This window comes from Mobula hypostoma, chromosome 1 (genome assembly GCF_963921235.1).
Source record: "Mobula hypostoma chromosome 1, sMobHyp1.1, whole genome shotgun sequence".
NCBI lineage: Eukaryota > Metazoa > Chordata > Chondrichthyes > Myliobatiformes > Myliobatidae > Mobula > Mobula hypostoma.
In genome coordinates, this window is record NC_086097.1 from 248,410,695 (window position 1) to 248,432,202 (window position 21,508).

At 41.6% G+C, this 21,508-nt stretch overlaps 1 protein-coding gene and 1 long non-coding RNA gene across 4 annotated transcripts in view; one reads left to right on the forward strand and one right to left on the reverse strand.

Moving 5' to 3' along the window:
- amph (amphiphysin) overlaps nucleotides 1-21,508 on the forward strand; it is a 258,121-nt gene that overhangs the window by 217,974 nt on the left and 18,639 nt on the right. For 2 of the 3 annotated variants that reach the window (XM_063066808.1, XM_063066817.1), the window contains 4 exons: nucleotides 1,169-1,231; nucleotides 8,572-8,682; nucleotides 16,224-16,283; nucleotides 20,923-20,982. In XM_063066808.1, the coding sequence (XP_062922878.1) occupies nucleotides 1,169-1,231; nucleotides 8,572-8,682; nucleotides 16,224-16,283; nucleotides 20,923-20,982 (294 nt within the window). The remainder of the gene's footprint in view (nucleotides 1-1,168; nucleotides 1,232-8,571; nucleotides 8,683-16,223; nucleotides 16,284-20,922; nucleotides 20,983-21,508) is intronic. The other variant, XM_063066827.1, reaches the window with a different exon arrangement.
- Nucleotides 2,367-21,508, reverse strand: part of LOC134356161 (uncharacterized) — a 40,946-nt gene continuing 21,804 nt past the window's right edge. The window contains exon 3 of the long non-coding RNA XR_010020291.1: nucleotides 2,367-2,883. This is a non-coding gene — a long non-coding RNA (uncharacterized LOC134356161). The remainder of the gene's footprint in view (nucleotides 2,884-21,508) is intronic.

A 21,508-nucleotide genomic window follows, 5' to 3' on the forward strand; every position in this document is an offset into this window, starting at 1 on the left:
TGCACTGCCGGAGGCGGTGGTGGCGGATACAACAGGGTCTTTTAAGAGACTCTTAGATAGGTACATAGAGGTTAGGAAAATAGAGGGCTATGCAGTAGAGAAATTCTAGGCAATTTCTGGAGTAGGTTACATGGTCGGCATAACATTGTGGGCCGAAGGGCCTGTAACATGCTGTAGGTTTCTATGTTCTATGTTCTATTAACCTACCAAACGGTACTGGGAGGGTTAGGGTTGAAAATTGAAAAAAGAGAGCAGTATTAGGCCATTTGGCCTATCAAGTCTGCTCTGCCATTCCATCATGGCTGATTTATTTACCCTCTCAAACCCATTCTCTTGTCTTCTCCCCGAAACTTTTGATGCCCTTATTAATCAAGAACCCATCAACCTCCTTTTTAAATATACCCAATCACTTGGCCTCCACAGCTATCCGTGGCAACGAATTCCACAGATTCACCACTCCCTGCCTAAAGAATTTCATCCTCATCTCTGTTATAAAGGAGTGTCCTTCTGTTCTGAGGCTGTGCCCTCTGGTCCTAGACTCTCCCACTGTAGCAAACATCCTCTCCACATCCACTCTGTCTAGGACTTTCAATATTCAATAGGCTTCAGTGAGATCCCCCATCTTTCTCTTGAATTCCAGTGAGTACAGGCTCAGAGTTATCAAACACTCCTACTACGTTAACCCTTTCATTCCCAGGATCAATCTCATGAACCACTCTGGACCCTCTCCCATACCAGCACATCCTTCCTTGGATGAAGGGCCCGATCAGATTCTGATTTTGCTATCAACTTGCCCTCATTTGTTTAAATCTCAGGGGCTGCTTTTCATCCATAGACGTGACTCAGAGGAGACCATGCTGTCTGTCTGAAAGTTAAAAATGTCTTTTTTTAAAATCTTTTTGAAAGCCTATGGTCCATGAATAAGAGTTCCTGTGGAGAGTGCAACGTTGGAGCTTGTGCAGATGAATATTAATAGTGTCTCCGATAGATGAAAGTACCTTCCAGCTGTGCTCCTTACACAGTCTGATTAATCTTGACAAGCTATTGCATAGATTAGTTTAATAAGATCACGCCGCCAGTCGTATCTCAGGCCTAGAGAGATATTCTTCCTCCCCTGTGGTATTCCCTGACTCACTCGTTGCCTTTTTGATGTCTTCACCTATTAAAGCTGGATGCTGGTATCACAGGCGGAACCACGGAGCTGCCCAGTCAAAGCGTGTTTGATACAGTGGTGAGTCAGATTGTGCCTGTTGCATTTTAATTCCGTCATCCCACCGTTAGGAGTCCTACCCACAAAGGCGATTGTTGTACACGGTCATGTTGTGCCTTAAAGATCACAAATACTGTGCAAAATCTAAAGTATAATGTATAAATCTCTCGTTCACAACTCTGATGGAGATTCTTTAACCTTAAACATTACTGTTTGATGATTGAGAGTTGTTTCAAATCTGTGGTCCTGTGACTCAGCCTTATGGTTAGGGTTACAGATATTTGTGTTTCAGATTAAAGAATCTTCATTAGAATAGGGAAGGAGAATATAAGTTAGCTTTACACTTGCAAAGATAATTGCATGAGGATGATTTGGACAAAAAGAAACGTGTTTAGTCACACACCCACAAAACCTGGAGGAACTCAGCACATCAGAATCAGGTTTAATATCATCGGCATATGTCATGAGATTTGTTGTTTTGCAGCAGCAGAACAATGCAATACATAATAATAAAACTGCATGAAATACATCTATAAAAGTAGGGAGGTTATGTTCACGGGTTCACTGTCCACTCAGAAAGCTGATGGCGGAGGGGAAGAAGCTGTCCCTGAAACATTGAGTGTGTGTCTTCAGACTCCTGTACCTCCTCCCTGATGGTGGCAATGAGGAGAGGGCGTGTCCAATGTCCTGGATGCTGGGGGGGGGGGGGGGCCAGTACCAGTGATGGAGCTGACTGAGTTCACAACTTCCTTCAGCTTATTTGAATCCTGTGCAGTAGCCTCCCCATACCAGGCAGTGACGCAGCCTGTCAGAACACTCTCCCTGGTACATATGTAGAGATTTGTGAATGTCTTTGGTGACATGCCAAATCTCCTCAGACTCTGAATGAAATACAGCTGTTGTTGTTCCTCCTTCATAACTGCACTGGTATGTCAGGTCCAGGATAGATCCTCAGAGATATTCAAAGGTTCAAAGGTACAATTTAATGTCAGAGAAATGTATACAATATACATCCTGAAATGCTTTTTCTTCGCAACCATCCATGAAAACAGAGGAGTGCCCCAAGAGCGAACGACAGTTAAATGTTAGAACCCCAAAGTACCCCCCCCCAGCTCCCGTGCGTAAGTGGCAGTGAGCAACGATCCCCTTCCCCCCCACCAACAAAAATAAAGCACACCCACTACCAGCACTCAAGCGTGAGCAAAGCGATAGCAAAGACACAGACTTGCAGTTACCCCAAAGACTACATTGTTCACTCGATAATTCGACATGCTGCAGGCTCTCTCTCTCTCCCCTAACAAGGAAGAAAGAGATGACTCCATTTTCCAACAAGCGGGGAGACATAACAACTCACTGGTTTACAATGTTAAAAGTCCATTATGTCGCTTTTTTTCGAGCCCTGTGCCTGAAGATCGCAAGGATCCCGGGTCCCCAGGCACACAGCAGATGTTCCAACTCCCCCAACGACACACGGGTCTCCTGTGGCGACACCAACCCTGATCCACCCGTCTCCAGTTCCACAAGATGCCAGGCTTCAGAATCCGTGCTGAAGTCTTAGGCCAAGCCTTCGGCATGCAGAATAGCAGCCGATTGTGGAACCCTGAGAGCGGGTCCCATTCCCACAAAGAACCATGGTCAGTGTGTAACTCCAGGTCAGGGTCTTCAAAAGAACCCTGAAAAAGAAAAATAGAGATATTAAAGATGGAAATAGAACTGTTTTTGAAGATGCCAGCAAAGGAGTCGCCGTTGGGCGCCATAACTACTCAGCTAGGGAACTGGAAATTGCTCACCCGTTCTCCTTCTGATTCCTTGTTGAGGACTGACGTGTGTTCCTTCATCTATAGGAAGAGGCGCAGTCGACGTTTCAGGCCGAGACCCTTCGTCATAGTCCTGACGAAGGGTCTCGGCCTGAAACGTCGACTGCGCCTCTTCCTATAGATGCTGCTTGGCCTGCTGCGTTCACCAGCAACTTTGATGTATGTTGCTTGAATTTCCAGCATCTGCAGAATTCCTGTTGTTTGTGTGTTCCTTCATCTCAGCTTTCCTGAAGTCCACAATTAATTCTCTGGTCTTACTGACATTGAGTGAAGGGGAATAAACATTTCAAGCCGAGACCCTTCAACAGGACTGGAAAGGAAGGGGGAAGGTGCCAGGATAAGAAGGTTGGGGAAGGGAAAGGAGTACTAGCTGGCAGGTGATAGGTGAAGCTAGGTGAGGAGGAAGGTGGGATGAAGTAAGGAACTGGGAGGTGATAGGTAGAAAAGGTAAAGGACTGGAGAGGAAGGAATTCGATAGGAGAAGAGAGTGGACCATGGGAGAAAGGAAAAGAGGAGGGTCACCAGAGGCAGGTGATGGGCAAGTGAGGAGATGAGAAGGTGTAAATAGGGAGCCAGAGTGGGAAGTGGAAAAAGACAGAAGGTGGAGGGGTCTCAAAAAAAAGCAGAAAAAGTCAGAAAAATCGATGTTCATGCTGTCAGGTTGGATGCTACCCAGCAGAAATATGAGGTGTTCTTACAACCTCTCCATGGCCTCATTATGTCAGGAGGCCATGAACCAACACGTTAGAATGAGAATAGGGATGGGAATTAAAATGGTTGGCCTCTGGGAAATTGTGCTATTTTTTGACAGAGCGAAAGTTCTCGAAGTGGTCCCCCATTCTATGTCGGGTCTCACCGATGTAGAAGGAGTGCTCGATGAAGCGGTCTCCCAGTCTACATCGGGCTTCACCCATGCAGGAGTGCTCGATGAAGCACTTCCCCAGTCTATGTCGGGTCTCACTGATATAGATGAAGCCACATTGGGAGCACCGAGTAAGGTAGGTGTCCACGACAGACTTGCAGGTGAAATGTTGCCTCACCTGGAAGGACTGTTTGGGGCCCTGAATGGAGGTGAGGGAGGAGGTGTATGGGCAGGTGTGGCACTTTATCCGCTTACAGGGTTAAGTGCCGGGAGAGAGCTTAGTGGGGAAGGACAAATGGACAAGGGAATCACAGAAGGAGTGATCCCTCTGGAAAGCAGAAAGCGTTGGGGAGGTAAAGATTATTTGGTGGCAAGGTCTCATTGAAAATGGTGGAAGTTGTGGAGAATGATGCGTCAGTTTCAGAGGCTCATGCGATGGTAGGTGAGAACAAGAGGAACTCTATCCCCGTTATGGAAGTGGGAAGATTGGGTGAGATCTGATATCTCAGAATTGGAGGAGATGCGGGTGAGGGCAGCATCAATGGTGGAGGAAGGCTATCCCCATCCTTTAAAGAAGGAGGACTTCTCTGATGTCCTGGAAAGGAAGGCATCGCGCCTGGAATAGGTGTGGCAGAGATGAACAAAATGACAAAAAGGAATGGCATTTTTACAAGTGACAGGGTGGGAAGAGGTATAGTCAAGATAGCTGTTTATAAAAGATATCAGGAAACAGTCTGTCTTCAAAGGTGGAGGCAGAAGAATTGAGAAAGGGGTCAGATGTGTCGGATCAAGTAAATTCGAGGCCCAAGTGGAATTCTATGAAATTGCTGAGCTCAGCTTGGGAGCATGAAGCAGCACCAATGCATTCGTCGTTGTAGCCCAGGAAGAACTGGGGAGTTTTATCTGTTGGGGCTCAGGACATGGACTATTCCACGTAACCAGTGGAAACACAGGCACAGCTGGGGCTCATGCAGGTGACCATGGTTACACCTTGGGTTTGGAGAAAGTGGGAGGAGCTGAAAGAGAAATTGTTGTGTGTGAGGACCATTTCTCCCAGATGGAGGAGGGTGGTGGTGAAGGGGACTGATTAGGGTTGGTTGTGTCTAGTAGGGTTTATGATTTTTATCAATGACTTGATGAGGAAGTGGTAGGGTGGATAAGTTTGTAGATGATATGGAAGTTGTGAATAATGTGGAAGGTTGTCATGGGTTACAACAGAACATTGAGGAAATGCAGAGCTGGGCTGAGAAGTGACAGGTGGAGTTCAGTCTAGAGGGTCACACATCAGTTCAGTGATGAGGTGAGTGAAGTTATCCACACAACCTGCAGCACCAATCAGCAGCATCTGTGGGAGGAAAGGATGTGCCTACGTTTTGGCCCCAACACCGCATCAGGGCAACAGAAGAAAGCAATGCCAAAGCAGATAGAGAGTCAGAGCACGAAGAAGGGAATGTAAAAGCTGCAAAAAAACGGAGCTCACGGACAAGATCTCTGGCTGTCCATTCAAAATTAAATTTGATTTGGGGCAGAAGCACAGTACAAGACATAAAAATTACTATAAGTTACAATAAATAGATAAATAGTCCAAAAAGGAATAAATTTGTGTTTATGTATTCATGGACCATTCAGAAATTTGACAGGGGAGGGGAATACGTTTACAGACAGACTTACAGATACTGGCATTCATAGCAAGAGGATTCGAGTACAGGAGCAGGGAGGTACTACTGCAGTTGTACAAGGCCTTGGTCAGACCACACCTGGAGTATTGTGTGCAGTTTTGGTCCCCTAATCTGAGGAAAGACACTCTTGTCATAGAGGGAGTACAAAGAAGGTTCATCAGATTGATTCCTGGGATGGCAGGACTTTCATATGATGTAAGTCTGCATCGACTAGGCTTATACTCACTGGAATTTAGAAGATTGAGGGGGGATCTTATTGAAACGTATAAAATTCTAAAGGGATTGGACAGGCTAGACGTAGGAAGATTGTTCCCGATGTTGGGAAAGTCCAGAACGAGGGGTCACAGTTTGAGGATAAAGGGGAAGCCTTTTAGGACCGAGATTAGGAAAAACTTCTTCACACAGAGAGTGGTGAATCTGTGGAATTCTCTGCCTCAGGAAACAGTTGAGGCCAGTTCATTGGCTATATTTAAGAGGGAGTTAGATATGGCCCTTGTGGCTAAAGGGATCAGGGGGTATGGCGGGAAGGCTGGTACAGAGTTCTGAGTTGGACGATCAGCCATGATCATACTGAATGGCGGTGCAGGCTCGAAGGGCCGAATGGCCTACTCCTGCACCTATTTTCTATGTTTCTATCAAGAAACTTGAAAACCTACAAGAAAGCATGATTGTACAAATACATAAACTGGCATTAAGAATGTTAAACTACAAGAAAAGTAACAACTTAAATAGCTATTTTGACCCTAATCCAATACTGTGGCACTATAGGAATGCTTATTATTTCAAAAAGAAAACAGTGATCTAATAATTGTCCTTGGTCTCTTTTGGAAAGCAAGATGACCTGTTTCAGTATTGAGAATGCCAGGCCTCTGAGGAAGAGTACTTAGGGCAAATAATTCAGCTTTTCACAGTCTTCCTTACTAAATATGCGGTTCAAAGCTGCTTAGTTCCCTGCTAGCATCACAGGAGATGGAATGATTAATGTAGGTTTAGCAGTGGTCAACTGCCTCTTTATTTTCACTCACTGATTTGATAAAATAGGATACTAGTTTAAGCAGTTTAAATAGTTCAGCATGGACTAGATGGGCTGAAGGGCCTGTTTCTGTGCTGTACTTTTCTGCGACTCTATGACTGGTTGATGGGAATTTAATAATTCAAAGTCCACACTGACTGAAAAGAATTCTAAGATTTTCAGACATTTCCACAAAAAAAGAATTAGTTACTGGTACACGCTGCAAAATTTGTTATTGAAGTACATATATGTCACCATATCCAACTCTGAGATTCATTTTCTTGCAGGCATACTCAGTAAATCCAAAAACCATGATAATCAATGAAAGACCGTGCCCAACAGGACGGACAAACAACCAGTGTGCCAAAGACAACAAACTGAGCAAATACCAAAGAAGAAAGTAAATAATAAATAAATAAGCAATAAATATCAAGAACAGGAGGTGAAAAGTCCTTGAAAATGAGTCCACAGGTTGTGGGAACAGTTTACTGATGGGACAAGTGAAGTTATCTCCACTGGTTCAAGAGCCTGATGGTTGAGGGGTATTAAGTGTTCCTGAACCTGGTGGTGTGAGTCCTGATGATCCTGTACCGTCCTCCTAATGGCAGCAGCGAGAAGAGACCACGACCTGGGTGGTGGGGGTTCCAATCAAGGACTGTAGATAATTATTGTTTGTTTATTTATTATTATTATTACTACTTTCTTTTTGTATTTGCACAGTCTGTCTTTCTGACTCTGGGTGATCACCCTAGTTGGCGTGGTCATTCATTGGTTCAGTTATAGTTATTATTCTATGGATTTGCTGAGTATACCCACAAGAAAATGAATCTCAGGGTTGTATATGGTGACATACTGTATATGTATTTAGATAGATAGATATATATACTTTATTGATCCCGAGGGAAATTGGGTTTCGTTACAGCCGCACCAACCAAGAATAGAGCATAAATATAGCAATACAAAAACCACAAACAATCAAACAACAAAATGCAAACTATGCCAAATGGAAATAAGTCCAGGACCAGCCTATTGGCTCAGGGTGTCTGACCCTCCACGGGAGGAGCTGCAAAGTTCGATGGCCACAAGCAGGAACGACCTCCCGTGACGCCCAGTGTTGTATCTCGGTGGAATATGGCCGGGGTCCAATAGCAAAAAGCTCAATATCCGGTCTACAAACACGTTCCTCGATCATAATATGACCCAAGTTGCATCATCCGTTGTTAACCAGAACAGTAAACACCCAACTCCTTTACGCTTACCGCTCTCAGTGCACTTCCGGTCAGCCTGAATGGTCTGGAAGCCATCCATGGAAAAGATTTGATCGGGTATGTCCTTGTGCAGCCCCGTTCCAGTAAAACACATAACACCGCACTCCCGAAATGTTCTCTGACGCCTGGCTAGCGCCGTGAACTCATCCATTTTATTATCCACTGAACTCCTCTTCTCCATAAGTCTCTATTGTCTTGACCCGGTCCTCTTTCCTCGCCTTTGTGATCCGCCTCTGCATCCTCTGTGTGTTTTCCTCCAGATTTCAGCAGGGGTGTCCGCCGCTCTGCTCGCTAAACCGGCCGGCATAAGCGCAATCAGCTGGTCCCCGGAATAAACAATGCGACCATGCTTCTGCCCCGCTAATGAGATGTGTCAGAATGCAACTATTTCCAGTGCTAAAAACCCAAATAAAACTCTCTCTACCAGCATGTTAGAGAGGGTGCAGCTTCAACGTTTTAAAAAATACAAAAAATAACGTAAGTTAAAAAATTTGAACTTCCTTCCCCTCCACTATCTGAATGATCCATCAACAGTACCTCACTATTTAGTTTAAACTTTGATGCTGCTTTCCTGCGACGTACGTGTGACAAATAAAGCTAATTTTTATTACAGATTGAGGCCTAATTTTCCATTTTAAGGTGTGTTGAGTTTTCTTGTAATTACATATCCTCCGAGGACTAACATGGCCGCCTTTCTCCCCCCCGCCCCGCCGCTCTCAAAAGATCAATGCTGAAGCCACTCTTGTGGAGGAGCCCAAAGCTGCGGAGGCTGGCACGGAGTCGGCCGAGGATGCTCCCTCTGCTGTGCAAGGCACAGTCGTGGAGGAGGCCGCGGTGAGTCCCGCTGCCTGACTGCGGAGTCAGTCCCGAAGCAGCCAACGTTTTGTTCATCCCATCACCACAGCATTACCCTGTTTACTGCTGATCGGCAGAGATGGGTTCCTGCTCCATCTTCAGAGCATGCCATCTCTCATCGTTAAGTTGCCTGTGATCCTCTAACCGCACCTCCCCACTCCTCCAACCTGCCTGCCTTCCATTTTTATTCATTTGCTGACAGCAATAGCAACGATGAGTCTGTTACTGAAAAGGCCAGAAATGAATGTACGATCTATAGCAAAGGCCTTGTTGTCATTGACACAACCTGTGTACAACCAGGCCATGTGTCACACTGTAGTCCATTTTCTTTCTTTCTTTCTTTCTTTCTTTTTAAATCTTTTTATTGAGTAAGTATACAAAAAAGGTAAGCCATATAAACATTAATACAATGTTAAAGTATAATAAAATTCCAAAAGATAACAATACCAAAAAGAAAATACTACAATGTAATTTAAGCATAAGAAACCAAGATAACATAATAGTTTACTAAATTTTATATATATCAATGGAAAAAAAGAAAAAAAAAACCCCCAAAAAAAACCCACCGTGCAACTAACTAAAAGCAAGGCAAAGCAATGGGCTAACTTGAAACCAAACAGAGTTAAACTTAAAATCACGTCCTCAATCCCGACCTCCATTAAAACAGTGAAAAAAAAACAAGAAGGGTAAATATTACATTAAATGAAAATATCGAATAAAAGGTCCCCAAATCTGTTCAAATTTAAATGAAGAATCATAAAGGTTACTTCTAATTTTCTCCAAATTCAAACATAAAATCGTCTGAGAAAACCAAAAAAAGGTAGTTGGGGCATTAAGCTCTTTCCAATGTTGTAAAATACATCTTTTTGCCATTAAAGTAAGAAATGCAATCATTCTACGGGCTGAAGGGGAAAGATTACTAGAAATTTTAGGTAGTCCAAAGATAGCAGTAATAGGGTGAGGAGAGATATCTATATTTAATACCTTAGAAATAATATTGAAAATATCTCTCCAAAAAGTTTCCAAAGTAGGGCAAGACCAAAACATATGAGTTAAAGAGGCTATCTGTCCCGAACATCTATCACAGAAAGGATTAATATGCGAGTAAAAACGCGCTAACTTATCTTTGGACATATGTGCTCTATGAACCACTTTAAATTGAATTAGGGAATGTTTAGCACAAATAGAGGAAGTATTAACTAATTGTAAAATCTGCCCCCAATCATCCACAGAAATGGTAAGCCCCAATTCCTGTTCCCAATCTACCCTAATCTTATCAAATGGAGCTTTCCTAAGTTTCATAATAATATTATAAATCATAGCCGATGCACCTTTCTGACATGGATTAAGGTTAATTATCGAATCTAAAATATATATAGGAGGGAGCATTGGAAAGGAAGAAAGTATAGTACTTAGGAAATTTCTAACTTGTAAATATCTAAAAAAATGTATTCTTGATAAGTTATATTTATTAGATAATTGTTCAAAAGACATAAGGGAACCATCTAAAAATAAATCCAAAAACCGTAAAATACCCTTAGTCTTCCAAGTTTGAAAAGCGCGATCCGTAAAAGAGGGAGGAAAAAATATGTTACCTAAAATAGGAATCGCTAACCCGAATTGATTAAGATCAAAACATTTTCTGAATTGAAACCAAATGCGCAAAGCATATTTAACTATCGGGTTAGAGACCTGCTTAAGGCGTTTCGAATCAAAAGGAAGAGAGGAACCTAAAATAGAACCAAGTGTATAACCCTGAACAGATTGTAATTCCAATGCTACCCATTTAGGAATAGATAGTATGTCCCGGTCAAGTAACCAAAATTTCATATGTCGAATATTAATAGCCCAATAATAAAATCTAAAATTAGGTAATGCTAAACCTCCATCTCTCTTAGCTTTCTGTAAATGTATTTTACCCAGTCTCGGATTCTTATTCTGCCAAATAAATGAAGAAATTTTAGAGTCAACTTTATCAAAAAAAGATTTAGGAACGAAAATTGGTAATGCCTGAAACACATATAAAAATTTTGGCAAAAAAAACATCTTAACTGCATTAATACGACCAATCAAAGTTAAATATAAGGGAAACCATTTAGATGAAAGTTGAGTAATATGGTCTATTAATGGTAAAAAGTTAGTCTTAAATAAATCTTTATGTTTACAAGTAATTTTAATCCCAAGATATGAAAAGTAATTATTAATCAATTTAAATGGAAATTTATAATATAAGGGAAGATGTTTATTAATCGGAAAAAGTTCACTCTTACTAAGATTTGATTTATAACCTGAGAAAAGACCAAATTGTGCTAATAACTCTAAAACAGCAGGAATGGATCTCTCAGGATTAGAAATATATAAAAGTAAATCATCAGCATAGAGTGATAATTTATGGGACTTTAATCCCCGAGTTATCCCAGTAATATTTGAAGATTCTCGAATAGCAATTGCAAGAGGTTCTAATGCAATATCAAATAATAGGGGACTAAGAGGACAGCCTTGTCGAGTACCACGAAAGAGAGGAAAAAAAGGTGAGTTTAAAGAGTTAGTACGAACCGAGGCTACAGGGGAGTAATATAACAGTTTAATCCAGGATATAAATTTCAAGCTAAAATTAAACATTTCAAGCACCTTAAATAAATAAGGCCATTCTACTCTATCAAAAGCTTTCTCGGCATCTAAAGAAATAACACACTCAGGAACATTTTGTGAGGGAGTATAAACGATATTTAACAATGTACGAATATTATAAAAAGAGTAACGACCTTTAATAAAACCCGTTTGGTCTTCCGAAATAATAGAAGGAAGTACTTTTTCTAGTCTATTTGCTAATAACTTAGAAAAAACTTTAGAATCAACATTTAATAAAGATATTGGTCTATAAGATGCACATTGAGCAGGGTCTTTATCCTTCTTTAGTATTAAAGAAATTGATGCTCTATTAAAAGATTCCGGAAGTTTACCAAGTTTCAAAGAAGCCTCAAAAACCTTATAGAGCCAAGGAATCAATAAAGAAGCAAAACATTTATAAAATTCAACGGTAAATCCATCAGGGCCAGGAGCTTTCCCCAGATTCATAGAAAAAATAACATTCTTAATCTCATCCATTGTAATGGAAGTATCTAATAAAGAAGACATATCCCGTGAAATCTGAGGGAAGTCTAACTTATCTAAAAAATCATTCATATATTTAGAATCTCGAGGAGACTCTGATTGATATAAAGAAGAATAAAAATCACAAAAGGTTTGATTAATCCCCACATGATCCAATATCAATCGATCATTTTGGTTATAAATCTGATTGATTTGAGATTTAACATAATTAGATTTCAATTGATTAGCCAGCAGCTTGCCAATTTTATCACTGTGAACATAAAAATCACTTCTTGTTTTCTTTAATTGGTTTACAATCGAGGACGAGAGTAGTAAACTGTGTTCCATTTGAAGTTCAGTTCTTTGTTTGTATAGCTCCTCAGAAGGAGCCATAACATATTTCTTATCAATTTCTCCACAATTGCCATCTCCTCCTGCTTCTGTTTCTTCCTCAAAGCAACGGAATACGAAATAATCTGACCCCGAATATAGGCTTTAAAAGTGTCCCAAAGAGTGTTAACCGAAATATCTTCTGTATAGTTAATTGTAAAAAAAAGCTCAATCTGTTCATTCATAAAATTAACAAAGTCCGAGTCCTGAAGCAACAGCGAATTAAAACGCCATTGTCTATTGTTTGGTATATTGGCCATAATTTTAATAGAAAGCTTAAGTGGAGCATGATCCGAAATGGTTATAGAATCATAATCACATTTAATCACTGAAGGAATGAGACGAGAATCAATGAAAAATTAATCAATTCTTGAATAGGAATGATGAACATGTGAAAAGAAGGAAAAATCTTTTTCCTGAGGATGCAGAAAACGCCAAATGTCCGTCGACCCAGAATCAGAAAGGAAAAAATTAATCAAATTTGCAGATTTATTAGGTAAAGTCCGTAAAGGAGCCGAACGGTCCAAAGCTGGAGATAAACAGGTATTAAGATCTCCGCCCCAAATCAATGAAAACTCGTTCAAATTCGGAAACTGATCAAACAATGATTTATAAAATTCCGGACAATCCATATTAGGAGCATAAACATTAACCAAAACTACTTTTTTATTAAATAGTAAACCACTAACCAATAAAAATCTACCATTCGGATCAGAGATAATATCCTGTTGTATAAAAGTAACTGAGGAATCTATAAAAATAGAGACACCTCGAATCTTAGCATTAGAGTTCGAATGAAATTGTTGACCCTTCCAGAATTTGAAAAAACGTAGTCTGTCCCCCCTCCGTACATGGGTCTCTTGTAAAAATAAAATTTGTGCTTTAAGTCTCCGGAACACTTTAAAAACTTTTTTCCTTTTAATAGGATGATTAAGACCATTAGTATTCCAGGAGACAAAATTAATAATAGACTCCATAAATCCTAAAGTCAACCCACAACAAGGAGGATTGACAATAGGCGCGACCCACAAACCCGGAGAGGAAACAGAACATACAAAAGATACCGGGGAAAAGGACGCAACCAGTACTTCAATAATGTATATAGCCCAAAGAGAAACAAACTAAAACGTGAAGCCCCTCCCACCACCCACCACCCCAAGACCCCAAGGCAAAATCTAAAGCAGACCCGCCAGAAAGAAGCAAGCGCTAAAACTACCCCCATGACTTCCGGTATACGCTCCCTAAAAAAAAGGTATAAATATGAAAAAGATCAGCTAATTGTAAAACAGTAAAAAAATAAGTAAAAAAAAGTTAACTCAATTAAGATACATACAGAACAGAACAAAAGCCGGAAAATATATATTAAAAAAAACCACAATAAACCTCAAACTCATGAATAGACACAGCAACAAAAAAAATAGGATTATTAACATAAAGTAATTATAAAAAGCAAAACAGAATAAAATTTTAAAAAAACTACAAAATTTAAGGCCGCACAGGAAATACGTAAGATGACAAAAGGGAAGTAACCACCCAGAATCCCCTGGGAAAAGAAAGAAATGACGCAGTTAAAAAGAAAGTTTAGCAGCCATATTAAGAAATCAAAAGTAAACTTTTCTGCCCAAATAGGGCACAGAAAAGTTAAAACCAACCAATTCACAGCCTCCGATCAACGGAGATAATTAAAAAAAGGCAATTAAGATGTTGAAGATGAAAGTTGATCCAGATAACTCTGGGCATCCGATGGAGAATCAAAAAAACGAAGGGCTCCATCTAACATGCGAATCCTTAGACGTGCAGGGTACAGCAGCGCTGGTCTTAAATCCATCTTATAGAATTCCGACATCACGGATCTGTAACGGACCCGTTGGTCCCAGATTGGTTTACTGAAATCTTCCACGAATCGGAACTTAAGATCCGAAAAATCAATGAAACCTTTAGATCGAGCGAATCGAAACAGTCTCTCCTTGTCTTGAAAATAATGAAAACGTAAAATAACATGCCTAGGTCTATCTGACCTAGACGAGTATGATGGGATTCTGTGAACACGATCCAGTAGCGGTGGTTGGTCAGGAAATACAGTAGGGAATGCATCTTTTAAAAGTTGAGAGAAATATTTCATGGGATTGTTGGCTTCAACGGCTTCCCTCACGCCGATCATTCGTAAATTCTGCCGTCGCATTCTAGATTCCAAGTCAGAGTTTTTAAAAGTCAAAAAGTCCAGTTTCTTCTTCATTACATTAATTGTTTCTTCGATTTTCCCCATCTTAAGCTCACTTTGTTGCGCGAATTTTTGAAGATCAGATATAGCCGACTGATGTTCCGCAATACATGTTTGCATCTTATCAATTAAATCGGCAATTTTCTGGAAATTAGTTGAGATTTCCGTATGAATCAGGTCTTTAACAGGTCCTGCAATTTCCGTACGAATCATCTCCCTAACAGAGGTTGAAATTTCCCTCTGAATTAACTCCGATATCGCTTTCAAAGTCACCGGTGATTCAGTCGGGGGGAGATCCGTAGCTTTTGGTTTAACCGGAGGTTTACCATCCTTGCCGTCTTTCTCGTTCTTAGACATGGCAGATCTAAGTTCCATCCAGTTGTCGGAGAATTCAGTTTAATTCAAAGTATTGTAAGAGTTGATGCCTTAATGGTTAATTAAAGTATAGCTGACCATAGAGAAAAAAAACTCAGAGGTAATGGAGCGAGTCAAGAACGCGACTTCACTCCATGAGCGCTACCGGAAGTCCCCCATTTTCTATTTGAGTTGTTCATCCACATGTCCCACACCTTCAGTGTATATGTGTAGCCGTCTGCACGAGCACCTGTGTGGTTAAAACGCCTATAAGTCCATAAGACACACATAGGAACCGAATTAGGCTCATTCAGTCTACTCTGTCACTTGATCGTCACTGATTTATTTTCCCTCTCAACTCCATTATCCTGCCTTCTCCTCATATCCCTCGAGGCCCTCACTGATCAAGAACCTATCAACCTCCACTTTATGACTTGGACAGCTGTCTGTGGCAAAGAATTCCACAGGTTCATAGCCCGCTGGCTCAAGGAATATATAAGTCATTGGTCATCGTGCATTTGGAGCATTGTGAGCAGATGTGTGGGCCCCTTATCAGTGAAAGGTCTTATTGGAATTAGAGAGGATCCACAGGAGGTTCATGAGAAAGATCCGTGGAATAAAAGGGTTAACATATAAGGAGCATTTGATGGTTCTGGGCCTGGACTCACTGGAATTTAGAACAATGAGGGGAAATCTCATTTAAACATTAAATATTGAAAGACCTATATAGAGTGGGCGCGGAGATGTTTTCTATAGTGGGTGAGTCTAGGACCTGAGGACACAGCCTTAGAATAGAACATTTATTATGCAGAGAGTGGTGAGTGCGTGGAATGAGCTGCCGGCCACTGTGGTGGAGGCAGATACAATAGGTACATGGAGCTTAGAAAAATAGAGGGCTATGGGTAACCCTAGACAATTTCTAAAGTAAAGACATGTTCGGCACAGCATTGTGGGCCCAAGGGCCTGTACTGTGCTGTAGGGTTTCTGTGTTTCTATGTTTCACATTCTTTTAGAATAGAGATGATGGGGAATTCCTTTAGCCAGAGAGTGGTGAATCTGTGGAATTTATTGATGGCTGTGGAGGCCAAGTAACTGGGTATATTTAAAGTGGAGATTGTTAGCTTCTTGATTAGTCAGGGCATCAAAGGTTACGGAGTGAAGGCAGGAGGCAGGAGAATGCGGCTGAGAGGGATAATAAATCAGCCATGATGAAATGGCAGAGCAGACTCAATGGGCCGAATGGCCTAATTCATCTCTGATGTCTTATGGTTTAATGCCAGTGTTAGTGCCTTAGCCTGTGCTCTGTAGGTAAGTGCTCATTGCTTGAATACCATCAGACAAATCACGCTCGTCTCATCATTTGAAATCACACCATGTTCTGACATTTTACAGTGCTGGATTTAAAATATGTGACCAGACTGCATTTGAATGAAATAAATCCCACGTTTTATTCCCCATCTAGGAGATTAAGGAGCTTGACGTTCAGGAGGCAGCTGTAAGTGCCGAGAACGAGGGCGTCGAGGTACATAAACAATGCTTCAATGAGACAGCACAAGTCCAGATCTAAAGCTCATTACAGTTAAATGTCAGCTCCCAAGTCTCTTCCCTCTAATTAGTTCCCCATGAATGGATCAATTCCTTCTGCGTCAGAGATACTTGCAAAAGCACTGTGTTGTTCAGCCACATGAACAATTGAGTGTACGGTAGGTTTCGGTTAATTGGGACACATTGGCACCAGTACATTTTAGCTCAATTTAATGGCTCCACCAATTAGCCAACCAACTATCAGTGACAAAAAGCACTGCTTTTTGAACACAAACACATGCAACTGATGCTATTTAAAAACTTCCGGCTTTAAGCACGTAACGTCTCGTGGCTGGGTTTGAAATCGGTTGGAGAAATGCCAGAGCAGCAGAAATCCGTTCCCAAGAAGGGTTCCAAGAGAGCTTTACCTCAACCGGTGAGCAAGTCTGGCAAGAGCAAGAGGACAAGGAAGGAGACTTACTCCATCTACATGGTTCACCCTGACGCTGGCATCTCCTCCAAGGCCATGAGCATCACGTACTGGTTCGTGGACAATATTTTCGAGCTCTTTGTGGGTAAGGCTCACCGCCTGGCCCATTACAAGCAGTCGACCGTAGGCTCCCGGGAGATCCAGGCTGCCATGTGCCTGTTGCTGCCTGGGGGAGCTGGCCGAGCACACTGTGTCAAACGGGACACAAGTACATTACCTCCAAGTGAACCTGCACAGAGTGGTGACAAGACAAACCAACAACAAAAAATGACCACACAAGAGCTCACTACTGCCCCCAGTTCAAAACTATTTGGCAATAATTTCCTGTCCTAATTAAGCAGTATCATGTCCCAAATAAACAAAGGGAATACCAAGCAACACACATCAAAGTTGCTGGTGAACGCAGCAGGCCAGGCAGCACCTCTAGGAAGAGGTACAGTCAACATTTCGGGCCGAGACTCTTCGTCAGGACTAACTGAAGGAAGAGTGAGTAAGAGTTTTGAAAGTGGGAGGGGGAGGGGGAGGAGGAAATCCGAAATGATAGGAGAAGACAGGAGGGGGAGGGATGGAGCCAAGAGCTGGACAGGTGATTGGCAAAAGGGATATGAGAGGATCATAGGACAGGAAGCCTAGGGAGAAAGAAAAGGGGGGGTGGGGAACCCAGAGGATGGGCAAGGGGTATAGTGAGAGGGACAGAGGGAGAAAAAGGAAGTGTGTATATAAATAAATAAATAATGCATGGGGTACGAGGGGGAGGTGGGGCATTAGCAGAAGTTAGAGAAGTCAATGTTCATGCCATCAGGTTGGAGGCTACCCAGACGGAATATAAGGTGTTGTTCCTCCAACCTGAGTGTGGCTTCATCTTTACAGTAGAGGAGGCCGTGGATAGACATATCACAATGGGAATGAGACTTGGAATTAAAAGGGAATACCAGCTACTTTCTTGATTAGTTTTTGTTCTTTTAAAATTCTCCCAACTAAGAGGTTGTCCCATTTAACCAATGAGCCAGTTAACAAGAATCCACTGCATTTGACAGCCAATCTGTACTATAATGCTAAACCATAAAAGTTGGCATTTAAGAAAAAAAGATGTGTTGATTTGAGCTATTCTCATTTTGAAGATTAATGCATGTTTGTTTTTGTAGAACAATCAAATGACTGCTCTGTGAAAGTGTAAAAACAATTCTCCTGATGAGGGGTCTCAGCCCAAAACGTCGACTGTACCTCTTCCTAGAGATGCTGCCTGGCCTGCTGCGTTCACCAGCAACTTTTATGTGTGCTGCTTGTCTTTCCATAGTTATTTTTTAGTCGTTGTCTGGCCTCTGCCTTTTAACTTGAACCCAAATCCCAGATGATCCTCACAGGCATGATAAGCCAGATGGAATGCTCTTGTGATGTAAGATTCTGTGAATCCCATCATTTGACCCAATTCAATCCGTCTCCCTGGAGACATCTCAACTACCACCCAGTGTAACACCAACCTGTTTTTGAATGATTTTCTGCTCTTTCGCTCAAGCACTGAAGTGGAAAGAAGTTGAAGTTCAAAAGTTGAAAGTAAATGTATTATTGAAGTGCATATATGTCACCATACACAACCCTGAGATTCATTTTCTTGTGGGCATACTCAATAAATCCATTAACCATAATAGAGTCAATGAAAGACTGCATCGACTTGGGTGTTCAACCAGTCTGCAAAAGACAACAAACTGCAAATACAAAAGGAAAGAAATAATGATGATAAATAAATAACAAATAAATATCAAGAACATAAGATGAAGAGTCCTTGAAAGTGAGTCCATAGGTTGTGGGATTATTTCAATGATGAAGTGATGTTGAGTGAAGATGTCCTCTTTGGTTCAAAAGCCTGATGGCTGAGGGATAATAACTGTTCCTGAACCTGGTGGTGTGAGTCCTGAGGCTCCTATGCTCTGATAGTCTTCTTCACTGTCCACTACACCTCCAATCTTGGTGTCATCTGCAAATTTACTGATCTAGTTAACCACATTATCATCCAGACCATTGATATAGAAGACAAATAACAATGGACCCAGCACCGATCCCTGCGGCACACCACTAGTCACAGGTCTCCAGTCAGAGAGTCAACTCTCTACTACTACCACTCTCTGGCTTCTCCCACAAAACCAATCTCTAATCTAATTTACTACCTTAACTTGAATACCAAGCAACTGAGCCTTCCTGACTAACCTCCCATGAGGACCTTGTCAAATGCCTTGCTAAAGTCCATGTAGACAACATCCACTGCCTTGCCTTCATCAACTTTCCTGTTAACTTCCTCAAAAAAATCTAGAAGATTGGTTAGACACAACCAACCATGCACAACGCCATGCTGACTATCCTAATCAGTCCATGTCTATCCAAATATCCACATCTAGGATCCCTTGGACTATCTTCCAGTAACTTTCCCTTTACAGGTGTCAAGCTCACTGGCCTATAATTTCCTGGTTCAAGTTTACAGCCTTTCTTAAACAATGGAACAAAATTGTCTACCCTCCAATCCTTCGGTACCTCACCAGTCATTAAAGATGATTTAAATATGTCTGCTAGGTCTCCTGCAATTTCAACACTTGTCTCCTACAGGGTCCTAAGGAAATCTTGTTAGGCCCTGGGGATTTATCCCCCTAATTTGCCTCAAGACAGCAAACACCTCCTTCTCTGTATTCTGTATATGGTTCATGACCTCACTGATGCTTTGCCTCACTTCTCTAGACTCTGTGTTCATCTCCCGAGTAAATACAGATGCTAAAAGAAATCCATCTCTTTTGGCTCCATGCATAGATTACCAGTCTGATCTTCCAGGGGACCAATTTTGACCCTTACAATCCTTTTTCTCTTAACATATCTACAGAATTCCTTAGGATTCTTCTTCCCCATGTCTGGCTGGGCAACCTCATGCCTTCTTTTAGCTCCCCTTAAGTGTTCTCTTGCATTTCTTGTACTCCATAAGTACCTCATTTGTTCCTACCTGCCTATACCTACTACACACCTCATTTTTTTTCTCAACCAGGGCCTCAATATTTGCTGAAAACCAAGGTTCACTAAACTTGTTATCTTCAACTTTCATTCCAACAGGCACGTCAAGCTTTGAACTCTCAAAATTTCACTTCAGAAGGCTTACCACTTACCAAGAATACCTTTGCCAGATAATAGCTTCTCCAAATCCACACATGCCAGATCCTTTCTGATACCATCAATATTGGCCTTTCTCCAATTTAGAATATCAACCCAGACCAGACCTATCTTTTCCAATATTTACTTTCAAGCTAATGGTGCTCCCCTAGACAAACTTTCGTTACCTGCCCTGTCTCATTCCCTAACAGGAGATCAAGTATGCACAGTCTGTCGTTGGGACTTCTGTATAAGGATGAAGGAAACTTTCCTGAACACATCTGACAAACTCTATCCCATCTAGTCCTTTCACGGTATTTGAGTCCCAGTCAAAATGTGGAAAGTTAAAATCACCTACTATAACAACCTTATGTTTCTTGCAATAGTGTGTGATCTCTCTACAAATTTGTTCCTCTAAGGCCTGTGAACTGTTGGGTGGTCTGTAATATAGCCCATTAACATGGTCATACCTTTCTTATTCTTCTGTTCCAACTGCCTTTAATCTGAGACGTTCTAATAAGCTCTTCAGAGCTTTTGCCTGTCAATCACTTGACGTAACTCATGAAAGACGTGTGCTGTCAACTAAATCTTTCTCTTCCCTCAGTTTCTTCCATCACTGCAAAATGTTTGAGCTTCACTTTCCTCAGTATGTCCCAAAAAAAAGCTGCTGTTTCCTGATTGATGATATCAGCTCTCTTCTTTTTCTGACTTTTCACAACACTTCCTCATTTGTTACTCCGTGCATCTACAATGTTTTCATCATGCTCTCAAAACCCACATTCCTGCAGCTTCGAGTCTTCCCTTATGTCGCTTTGATATTATCCAACATTCACTCTGTACGTCAGTGTGGAATGAACACAGCACCACAACACCCTGAGTTTCATATTCAGGGAAATTACATTATTGGTCATAAAGTGGAAAAAAACAACAAAACAGACCAGATGAAAGATTAGCCTGTTCCATAATGTGGTTTTCTACAATCCTCAGATTCAATAACTCACTTGTTTTGTTCCCCATAAAGACGATTAATGACTCCGAAGAGCAGAAGCCGGCTGTAGATGCTGAAGCAGAAGGAGCTCAGGTATGTAAATTCAACACATGGGCGCATCATCTGTTTGTTGCACTTAAATGCCTGCCATCAGCTCTACCCCTATTCATGGTGTGCACCCTGGAACATATCTTTCGGCCGTCCAGGGAAGTTGCAAGCTGCAGCAATGCTTTTATTTTAACGGCTTGTGTTCACCAGAGGATGCTCCCCGAGTTTCCTCAGCTCCACCTGAACACCAATATTCTGTTTGTCAAACCATAAGGCCAGGTGGAAAATCTATCAGAGTGTTCTGATTTCTTGAAGAAGGATCTCGGCCTGAAAACATCGACTGTTTATTCCTCTCTATAGGTGCTGCCTGACCTGCTGAGTTCCTCCAGCATTTTGTGTGTTTTCCTCCGGCTTTCCCCGAGGTGCCTTCCTATTGACCCGAGTTCCTTTTGTAAATCCTCAGCAGGCAAGACCCCACTGTCAACACATCCCTGAAGAGTTCAATAGAAAGGCTTCTAGTCCCAAGGTTTGCTGGAAAAGTACTTACAAACCACACAGCAAAACAACGCTG